At 43.4% G+C, this 11,445-nt stretch overlaps 1 protein-coding gene across 1 annotated transcript; it reads right to left on the bottom strand.

Annotated features, from left to right (window-relative positions):
* Positions 1-4,541: 4,541 nt before the first annotated feature.
* LOC119280549 lies at positions 4,542-7,885 on the bottom strand. Its single transcript, XM_037561368.1, has 5 exons — positions 7,450-7,885; positions 6,173-6,631; positions 5,680-6,057; positions 5,532-5,599; positions 4,542-5,299 (listed from the first exon to the last, which is right to left on the bottom strand). Exons 1-5 carry the CDS (start codon positions 7,867-7,869, stop codon positions 5,086-5,088), a joined length of 1,539 nt encoding a protein of 512 aa, XP_037417265.1. The 5' UTR covers positions 7,870-7,885; the 3' UTR covers positions 4,542-5,085.
* Between the last annotated feature and the right edge of the window lie 3,560 nt (positions 7,886-11,445).

Here is an 11,445-nt window from a genome sequence, read left to right as displayed (position 1 = left end):
GGCGCCGCCGGCGCGACGCCACCCGTCGCCGTGGTCATCCGCGGCGGCATGAAGAGGCCGCGCGCGAGGCCGATGCTCGGAGGAGCTCCGGCGGTGGCGAGGCCAACGCTCCCCACGCTAGGGTTTCCGGCGGCGGCGGCGGGAGAGGGGTCGCGGCTGTAGGATCGGGTGAGCGTGGTGCCGACGCGTGCGTCCATCGGGTCAAGTTCGCCGGCGCTGGCGTGCGTGGGGCGAAGGTGGCGGGGAGGAGAGAGTGTGGCGCGAGCGCTCGTGTGTGCCGCGCGCGGAAGCCAGTGCCCCAAATACACAGCGCGAGTTGGCGTTTCGGACCGCGCGCCCAACTACATATGCCGCGCGCGGTTATTATGCGCCCGCTGAAACTTGTCTATAGGTTACGCGCGCGTTAAAATGGTAAAATTTGCAACACGGCACTTGTTTAACGCGGCTGTTGGAGATGATCTAAGTTGAAGAGCACTAGTAGAAGAAGAGAAGACAAATCCAAGTGCGATGGTGGCAAATTTGGAACACCAAACCAGCCGCTTGCTTGCTCCGTTGCTTAGTTCTTCTTTTTTTTTCCTGAGAGAAATTTTTAATTTACTCATCAATTATGGCAGTACAAAGAACACAACATATATCTGTTATTTATGGCATGCCTTTGCCGGTAGTACGCAAGAATAAAACTGTTGTGAAATCAGGTCCTGATTTAATGCTAGTTTGTACAGTATAGAACTAAAACCATGTCAGTTACTTCCTTCGACTTGTAATATAAGAGCGTTTTGACACTATACTAATGTAGAAAACATTTTTATATTATAAGACGAAAGGAGTATTTTTGAACAACTGGAGTATCTGCTTTCTTCTTTATATTTCTCTCTTCTTCCTTTTCTTTTTTTGCCTAATGACATCTGGGTTCATAACTGAGGGGTGGAATGGCGTCATTCCTGTAGACGGCCTACCAAGTAGTACACTGAAAAGTGCAAGCCGTTTATAAAAGCCCGTAATTATCCATAGAAAAGTGCGATCGTGGTTTCCAGCTGGACTTCAGACAGGAACATCCTCACTCTGCCAGTCAACTTACAGCATTTAATTGAGTGTGTTATGCTAAATGAACCCCAGCAGCACGCACCTAGTATTCGCTTGCAAACAGAGCATGGTACTCTCTCCGTTTTTATTTACTATGCATATTAGAGTTGACTGAAGTTAAATTTTGTTAAGTTCGATCAAATATATAGAAAAAAATATAAATATTTACCATAAAAAATCTATATGATGTAGAAGTACATTCAACAATGAATCCAATGGTATTGACTTGTTAGTGTATATGTTAATATTTTAGTCTATAAATTTTGTCAAAGTTTGCAAAGCTTGACTTTGACCAAATCTAATATACGGAGTAAATAAAAACGGAGGGAGTATTTCTACTGCTTAATTAACGGGGATTGTTTATGAAAATATACAGGTGAACATGGTTTCACGCGCATCTACATGAACAGTAAATTTTAAAACAAATAATAAATTATGAAAATTTGGGTGTTAAATTTGGCCGACCATTATGCTTATTTACATGTAAAATTTCGTGAAGGAATGAAATCTGGGGTATTCCATAGTGAAGAAAATATAATCGGCCTTACTATTCCTTCAAACAGTGTTCTCGTATATAGATAGATTTTGTCATTTTGCCTAGAATATTACGGATGCCATTTCTTTGTGAAAATTCATACGCGGATATACCAGTCAACCATGTGTTAATCAGCTGTTTTTGAATTTTTTTCATAGTATTTTTTCAAATTACTATTCATAGTGGTTCAAATCTGCATCCAAATCATATGAATGTCTACACGAGTCAACCATGTAGTAATCAGGTGTTTTTTTTCATTTTTCTCGAATTACTCCCTCCGTAAAGAAATATAAAAGCATTTAGATAACTACTTTAGTGATCTAAACACTCTTACATTTCTAGAAAGTACTATTCGCAGGGGTTCCCATGGAATCATGTTCCACAAATTCACACGTTGTTTGATTTTTCTCAAATTTCAGTCATCCCTTTGGATCAACACTCAACCATTCTCTCATCTCCACCCGACTCAAAATGAATTGTTATCCCCCGGTTTCCGCAGATTAAGTGCACAACTTGAATCTACCTTTATAAAATAACTCAAGTATTGAGGGACCATTTTATTAAAAAAATGTATTGTTTACAAACCAAAAAAATCAGCGGTTTGCTAAAGTAATGCACAATTTTAGGTTAGCAAAAAAAAACGAGCACCTAAGAATTAGCAAAAAATTATGAGGTAAATACACCGGTGATGCTTTAACTTGCCATGGACGTTCACTTTAGTGTCTGAACTTGAAAAATACGCCGAATTGGTTCTGAAACTTGGCATGAACGTGCAAATACGGTGATAATCCGGTCTATAGACATAAAGTGCGTCGACATGGCACAGTATATGGCTGAGGTGGCACTGAAATGGCATGGGGCCCACTTATATCTGCAAAACACAATTACTTGAATACTATCTGTCTCTATGATTAGTGGGCCTGCCTGTCAGTACGTTAGCAAAATTAATATGAAAAATGCACCGGAAGGGACTTGAACTAGCAAACCTGCTGCTTGTGAGCTGGTCGCACTAGCCACAACATAGAATATGATTTGATAACTAAGACGGCCTCTCATTCTTAATGTATTTTAACTAAAACTCTTCTGTCCATAAATGGACTGCAGCCAGTGGCTCATTTTACACACGTTATTTTTTTAAAAGTAAATAATAATCATAATAAGAAAAGTTAGATTCAAATATTCATGTGTTATTAATAATTACCTCATGCCACACAAATATCAGTGTGCACAAAATATAAATATCTAAAGGTATACAATAAAATAACTTATTAAAACTGTATTTTTTAGAAATATTAACTTATACTTTAGAAATCTCTACTCCTATAAAAGATTCAGTTGGTGATGATGGTGTGTCTGCTATCCGTAATTTTTGACTATTAGATCTACATCTAAAAACGGTGAGGTAAGTTGTGACCTTTTTGTAAAAATAGCTCACTTCTCTTCTCCAATGTCCAGAAAACACCTTAGTATCTTGAAACCAACCATATCTCTTCCTCACCTCATCAAAACAGCCCGAGAAATATTTTTGAGTGAAACATAATATATTTTTAGTGATATATGTATATCAAAACCAAGTATTTTTTTCAAGTTTGTGGACAAGTATTATTTTACTTTGGATCCGTTGCAACGCACGGGCACATTGCTAGTTAATATTTTAAATATAACCCATGACTACTTAAAAGTGTTTGCAAATACAAACATTTAAAATATGCATATAAATATTAAAATGTTTGAATAGTTGAAAGAATATGTACAAAACTGAAATATAAATGAAATATATTATTTATATTATACAAACATTTTTATTATTCATATATTATTTCATTACTATATATTTTAATTATTCCTATAATTGTTAAATATAATCCATGACTGTGTATTTTAAATGTTTGTATTTACAACATTTTTTAATACCCATTGATTATTATGATTATTTTATTGCAAACCGCTTTATAATTATTTGGTCTGCACACGGATATTTGTGTAGCATGAGGTAATTATTTATTACACGTGAATATTTGAATCTAACTTTAATTATTATGATTATTATTTACATAATTTTTACATTAAAAATATCCTGTGTAAAATGGGCCACTACCTGCAGCCCGTTGATCTACACGACCGTTTTTGGTTCAACCACATTAAGCCAGAAGGGCCACCATTATCGTCAATACAATTCTGGTTTTGTTGGCAAGCGAAGCATGGACCAAGCGTCATGTTGCAGGTTCGATTCCCGTCAGGGCATTTTTATGTTAATTTTCCTAATTACTGACAGGCGGGCCCACTAATCATAGAGTCATAGATTACTAAGTTATCATGTTTCATAGCTACAAGTGGGCCCCTTGCAATGTCAGTGCCATGTCAGTCACATACGAATCCACGTCGACGTACTTTATGTCTACGGACAGGATTAGCACCGTATTTGCATGTTCGTGCCAAGTTTTAGAACCAGTTTGGCGTATTTTTCAAGTTCAGGCACTAAAGTGACCATCCACGGCAAGTTCAAGCACCACGGATGTATTTACCTCAAAAATGTTCAAGCACCACGGATGTATTTACCTCAAAAATTATTAATACGTACTCCCCAGAGCAAGGGAAAATAGTGAAAGCTTCTCCCCAGAGCAAGGTGCTAGTGACTGTTAAATGAAATCCAACGTCTCTCTTTCTGTACATGTGTGCGATTTTTGCGTGGCAAAGACTTCGGTCAACATGCATTGATCTATCTATTTACATGCTTTAGTTGTTTAAATGCATGTGGCTTACTTCAAGAAACGTGGTTAACACATGGCTGCTTGTTTTACATGCTTGTGGCATCAACCAATCACAATCTTCTAGAACTGTTCAAAGCATCTTTCAGAAAAGTTAATTCTGAGTAACACGACATACAGCATTTTTAAACCGAACACATGACACACAGGTAAACTTCCAGATGACTAAACCACAGTAAACAAGTGGACAGCACATTTAGCCAACGATGTAGTACCAGTTCTTGATCCTCTCTAAACAAAATGCAGCCAGCAACAAAACATGCGGTACACACATCGGTCCTCCTGACCATAGTCCAGATAAACTGAGGCTAATGCTAGATAAACATGGGCTAATGCTACCACAGAACATGAAACTACCAAGTGAGATCGCCAATTTACAAGATGGGGATACGGACACACTACTCTACATCATCTGCTAGCATAAGGCAAAGCTAATAGGTCTAGCGAAAAGCATCAGCGATTTTTACAAGGTCAGTGAGCTGAGGGTCCTGCGTTTGGTTGCCTACCACAACTATGGCTTGCCACAACCTGCTTAGCCTCATGGCCCATCTGTCACAGGCACTGGTCTTTTTAGCTAAGCTTGTCGTGCTTGTGGCTCCTTTTCCTTGGCCATGAGACAGATTTCGACAAAAAGTTAGCATGATTATGGCATTCTTAGCCTTCAACCAAACAGGCCCAGGTACTTCGGAAGCTGAGGCCTTAAGTTGGGAGATATGAAGACATGGCTCTTCTGAAATCCAGATTCATTGCAGAGCCGGCGAAAGGCGGCACACCTTCAGGGACCCACAAACCGCCTTTGTTAGGGAACATGATCTTTGGATTCATGCGGTCCTTCTCAGTGCTTGTTTGCTCAGATGGAGCTTCCTTTTTGTTATTCACGAATTCAAAGAACTCTGCAACTTGCTGGGCATACCTGCATGGGCAAAAAGATCCGAACTTAAAAGGGAACACATGATTTTAGAAGTACCTAGGTGTAGTTACTTTCTGATGTTTATATCCAGTAACTAGTAAATAGAACAGCACAGCGATGCCTAATTGAACATATAAGTAACACAGCCACACAAAATGCTTAGAAAGCTGATTATTCAAATATAGTTGGCGCTACACAACATTTAATTAGTACAGCAAAGGTTTGCAGAACTCACTGTCGTTTCGCTTGTATGTCTCTGTTGAAATCAATGTCAGGTTCACAATCCAAGACCAGAGCAGGAACCTACATACCAAAAAAGTCTCAAATGTAACTGAGGTGCTTCAGAACTAGAGAAGTATACACAAGCAGGAGAATGTACCTACCTTTTGGATACTAGAATGCATGTGATCTCCTTCCAGGTAAAAGACACGATCCCTTATCCCTGGAGGCAAGTTGCCCTCCATCTGTGTGGGCAGCTGACTAACTGATAATACACCACGGCCTCCTCCTTTCGAAGGAAACAGCCAGCTCTCATGTTTCTCATGCAAACCTTGCAAGTAGTCAAGACTAACACCACCTTCCTCTGATCTTTTCCGGAGCATCATCCTTTTATGGCAAGTATCTGGGCTGGCTCTTAGATAAATAAATCCATCTGGGATAAGACCTGGGAGCGATGACACCACAGGATCGAACCAGGAATCATAGATGCTGATCTCCATCTCATTCATCCAGTTAGCTTCGTGAACAGCACGGACAAATACCTGGTGAATATTAGAATTTAGTTGCACGGCATATACTAGTCAATCAAACCAGGAAAAGAAAAAGAAATACCCAGTTCACGTATGAACTAGCATTAGCACGTAAGATAAGACCTACCATCCTGTCACTAAAAACACTTCTTTCCATTAGTCTGAGAGGTTTGATGCCACCTGAAGATTCCCTTTCTTGCATAACTCTTGTCACAAACACATAGTTCTGAAACGTGTAAGCATATCTCTGGGGCTCAGCGTAGAAGGCATCCAGTATATTGAAGTGGTCAGGGCCAACATCCTGCCACTTAGCAACAGGTTCAGGTACAATTTCAACAAGATCACGTAGTTCAATAGTCTCATTAGCTATTCTCTGGAGAAAAGTGCTCTTTCCAACACTGATATTTCCTTCCACACAAAAGGTTAGCCTCTTCTTCTGTGGAGGCTTAGATGAGCTGGTATCATCTAACTCCTCAACAACACTCTCTTTAATGAATGAAGTGATACTCTCAGCATGATTCTTATGTATGATGCCGACCGAGCTCTGCAAGAACTCAACCATCTTCTCACTAGACTTTCCAAAGAACTGCACATCATGTAAATTACAAAAAAAGTTAGGAGAGCAGCACTCAAAATAAGTACATAATATTACACTACAATGTAGCCAACACAACAAACAAAAGAATAGAGTCGCTATAGTATCCTATTTGTTAACTTCCACACCACTTCAGAATTCAAACGTCTCTTCTGGAACCAGAATGAAATAATAACTTGTTTATCTGAGAACACAAGAACATGTGACATAATCAATCTAGACTTAGATTTTCTGGACGCCAAGTCCAGAATAGAAAGAAAAAAAGTATCAGAGCTCCCTGAGTATTACAAGGGAAAAATAAGTACATAATATTACACTACAATGTAGCCAACACACAACAAACAAACAAAAAGCATCAGAGCTCCCTGAGTATTCGCAATCTCAAGAGCTCAAAAGAAGTACATAATATTACACTTCAATGTAGCCAACACAACAAAATAAAATAAAAAAGCATCAGAGCTCCCTGAGTATTCGCAATGCCATGGGCTCCATTATAAGATTTCAAAAGCTCAAATGGCAGGTAGCACCATTTTCATGTGGTGCACCCTTTTGTCTTGTGGGCGGGTCCGAAACATAGCCAATGTGGGCTATGGAAATCATACAACATAGATGTAACAAGACTTGCACGAGAGTTGTTAAACAAAACTAAAAGCTGGAGGTGGCCACATGTATGCGCTGTGACACTTTTTTTGACTTATATTATAGGTACTACTCCGTGGATAAGAGTTTGTATTCTTGCCTTGGGGCGTGACAGAAACGCGCGTATTGGGTAGTAGCATTTCGAGCAATCCAAGCAGGGGAACACGCACCTTATCCCTGTAGAGCTGCTTGAGATGCGCGACGCCCTCGAAGCCGTTGTCGACGAGCTTCCTGAGGTTGCGCGGGCCGACGCCGGGGATGGCGAGGAGCTCGCCGCTGCCCGCCACGGCGCTGACGCCCCGCAGCCTCCTCTCGGCCGCCGCGCGGGCCCCGTCCCCGCCTCCGCCCCGCTTCTCGTCCTCCGGCCCGCCGTCCGCGCGCCTGGAGGCCTCGAGGGTGCAGAACGCGCCCCTCCTCGCCCCGCCGCCGCAGCGCAGCCATGGCGGCGGGCCCCGGCGCGCGGCGAGGAGCGCGGGGGAGCCGAGGCGGAGGGAGGGCATGGAGGAGGACGGGAGCAGGAAGGGCGCCGTGGCGGCGTCAATGAAGGCGGTCGCTGCGGCGGCGGCGGGGAGGAGGGAGAGCCTGTGCATCTACGGCAGCGGCGGCGGCGGCGGAGGTCATCAACGGGTGGGCGGGTGGGGGCGGGCTAGGGTTTGGGGAGGGTTTTGGCTCGGAGTTATCCCCGCGGCCTGTGACTGTCGTCGGGAAGCGGGAAGGGGAGGCGGCCGAGGTAGAGCGGTCTCGGTGGACCGCGGGTGGGTCTGCCCCGGGAGCAGTGCGCGGGAGGCTGCCGGGTGGGCCCGCCGGGACGGGGGCAGCACGGGCGGCCGAATTGTTTGCGCGCGGAAGGTGGGCCTGTCGCTGTATCGGCGCCCCGGTTTCGGGAGTGTGTCGCTGGAACCGCGAAATCACTGGACAGGGGTTGGTAAATTTTTCATCTAGGACATACTAGTGATGATGTGGTATGTATTAAACGTAGAGAGAGAGCAAAGTTATATATAGATTAACCAACAACCTTTGCACAAGCTTTAAGGTGAAATATTATTGGATAGCTTACTACAACCCATTGGAGTAGTTGTATGATAGCTTGTTAGTTGATGGCATGGCCATCAACCAACAAGCTATCATACAACTACTCCAATGTGTTGTATGTAAGCTATCCAATAGATGGTGAGACAATAAATGTGATTGCTTTCTATTTCACCTTGGAGCTTGTGCAAAGGTTGTTGGTTAATCTACATACAACTTTGCTCTCTCTCCACATTTAATACATGCCACATCATCACTATGTCCTAGGTGGCAAATTTACCAACACCTATCTCACAACTGTTGGAGATGCCCTAATTAATACTTGTTGCAAAGAGCACTCCACTTTCCCAGGTCATGACAAATGGTGCACATGCAGCGCGTCACTTGTCGTAACCTGGGAGTCTTCCCTTTTTTCATAGATTCGTTTATTCAAAACGTTTTATCTCTTAAACAGTGTGTCCAAATCTCGATTCGTTTTCATCGTTGGATTCCTCGCGTCGAGATCTTCAAAACTAGATCCCATGTTGATAGGTTTTGACGAACTTTTTTTCATGAAAAAACCAGATGAAAAAAACCGGGCGAAAAAAACCGGACCGGAAGCAAGGTTTTTTTCCCTTTCCGAAAGAGGCACGTCCGTGCCTCTCGCGAAATCACAACCGTGCATCTCGTGGAAGCAAAACCGTGACTCTTGTGGAAGGAAAAAACAGAAAACACATTTTTTTTGTTTCCGAGAGGCACGTCCGTGACTTTCGCGAAAGCACAACCGTGCCTCTCGCGAAAGCAAAACCATGACTCTCGCGAAAAAAAACAGAAAACACGTTTTTTTCCCTTTTCGAGAGGCACGGCCGTGACTTTCGCGAAAGCACAACCGTGCCTCTCGCGGAAGCAAAACCGTGACTCTCCCGAAAGAAAAAAAACGCATTTTGTTTTTCCCTTTCCGAGAGGCACGGCCGTGACTCTCGCGAAAGTACAACCGTGCCTCTCGCAGAAGCAAAACCGTGACTCTCGCGAAAAAAAAAAACAGAAAATGCATTTTTTTCGTTTCTGAAAGGCACAGCCGTGACTCTTGCTAAAGCACAACCGTGCCTCTCGCGAAAGAAAAACCGTGATTTTCGTGAAAGGAACAAAAAAAGAAAACGCGTTTTTTCGCGCAAAAAAGTTTATTTTTTCAAAAAAAAATGATCGAAAAGCTAAAAAAGACAGGGGAAAAATCAAAACGTCGAAAAAACCCAAAAAAAACCGTTTAAAAAGCCAAAAACACGTGCGAAAAAAATAAAAAAATAAAACCCGAAGAGAACGTCCAAAGCGCGTCACGTGGCAAAATGTCTAAGAGCACATCAAGTAGCGCTGATCGTTGTGAGGCTCCCGAAGAAGCACTGGTTAACGTTAACTAGTTGCTCCCAAACCGGTGTATGGGCGTGTCGCTCATGGGCTTTTTCACCGGCCGGAAAATGGTCACGCTTTGTACTGGTGGTCGGCTGCTTTGCCATGCGTGGAACCACTACGTGCGTTTGAATTTTGACCTTTTGAATTGTTCCGCCTTTTTTCATCTAAAAAAACGTGCGCCTTTCTCGGGGTGAAACACACATCCGCACCGCTGAGCACACTGAAATCTCGAAAAATTAACATTTGTGCCGTCAAGTTAATTAGTGGTTTTGCTGTTTGGGCCAAACCCAACTAATAGGCCCATATTTTTAGCTGGCACGCGTGGCTCGGCCCTAAATGCTTAATATTATTTTTATTTTAACAACAAATATGTATATCATTTTTATTTATTTATTTTTCGGGTGGAATGTGTTTATTTTATAGATTGCTAAAAGATATTACTAAACCAACTAGTACGAAATAAAATTCTTATATTAATGATAAAATGTTAAATGTTCGGCAAAAAAACATTCCGGATTTTCTTTTTGACAAAAAAATATTTAGTGTTAAAGAAGTTCATGTATTTTAAAAAGTTAATGTATATAAAAGGTAAACAATTTTGACTCAATTTCCAGCCGGTTGCCTCGTCATGCCCAGGCACGCGACCGAAGAAACAAACACAAACGTGACACGTTTTCGCGTAGGCCCAATCTTACCTCTTTCTTCCTCCCATGTCTTCGTCCCCACCCCCTCTCTCTCTCTCTCTCTCTCTCTCTCTCTCTCTCTCTCTCTCTCTCTCTCTCTTTGTTCGTCCTTTCCCATCTCACGCGGGAGGGCTCGTCCACTGCCGCGACTCGTGCCCAAACTCCTCCATGCCATTGCCAGCAAAGTCGTTGCGCAACTCCCCTCCTTTTCTCCTGATGTGTCTTTGCGATGGCGCTCGACTGTCACTGTTCACGAGGATCAGCGAGGCACCGCTGCAAATCGCGGCCAGCTGTCCTGGACGACCGGGACGAGGAGAGGTTGCTACAACCGCCGGTCGGCGGAAACTACATGGTGGTTCCACACTCATCGTGGGGAATGCTACACCTAGCGGTGGAGGGTGTTGGGAAATGTAGTATTTCAAAAAAAAATCATACGATCACGCAAGATCTATCTAGGAGATGCATAGCAACGAGACGGGGAGAGTGTGTCTACGTACCCTCGTAGCCCGAAAGCGAAAGCGTTTAGTAACGCGGTTGATGTAGTCGAACGTATTCACGATTCAACCGATCCAAGTACCGAACGTACAGCACCTCCGTGTTCAGCACACGTTCAGCTCGATGACGTCCTTCGAGCTCTTGATCCAGTTGAGGACGAGGGAGAGTTCCTTCAGCATGACGGCGTGACGACGGTGATGATGAAGTTATCGGCGCAGGGCTTCGCCTAAGCACTACGACGATATGACCGAGGTGTGTAACTATGAAGGGGGGCACCGCACACGACTAAGACAAATCTTGAAGTGCCTTTGGGGTGCCCCCTGCCCACGTATATAAAGGAGGGAGGGAGAGAGGCCGGCCCTCCTAGGGGTGCGCCAAGTGTAGGGAGTCCTACTAGGACTCCCAAGTCCTAGTAGGATTCCCTTTCCTTTTCGGAGTAGGAAAGAAGGAAGGGAGGGAGAGGGAGAAGGAAAGGGGGGGCCGCGCGCCCACCCCTTGTCCAATTCGGTTTGGGCAGGGGGAGGCGTGCGCCACCTCGTGGTCCTTCTTCCCTCTCTCCACTAAAGCGCAATA

Source organism: Triticum dicoccoides, chromosome 1A, assembly GCF_002162155.2.
Source record: "Triticum dicoccoides isolate Atlit2015 ecotype Zavitan chromosome 1A, WEW_v2.0, whole genome shotgun sequence".
NCBI lineage: Eukaryota > Viridiplantae > Streptophyta > Magnoliopsida > Poales > Poaceae > Triticum > Triticum dicoccoides.
The sequence above is the reverse complement of the archived record's forward strand: the minus strand, read 5'-3'. Positions and strand labels throughout refer to the sequence as shown.

Excerpts from the sequence above, each read along its gene's own strand:
- LOC119280549 (XM_037561368.1), bottom strand. The coding sequence starts at position 7,869 with ATGCACAGGCTCTCCCTCCTCCCCGCCGCCGCCGCAGCGACCGCCTTC. Across the intron at positions 5,600-5,679 it reads TGCATTCTAGTATCCAAAAG|GTTCCTGCTCTGGTCTTGGA; the intron begins GTAGGTACATTC and ends TTTGGTATGTAG. Across the intron at positions 5,300-5,531 it reads GACATACAAGCGAAACGACA|GTATGCCCAGCAAGTTGCAG; the intron begins GTGAGTTCTGCA and ends TTGCCCATGCAG.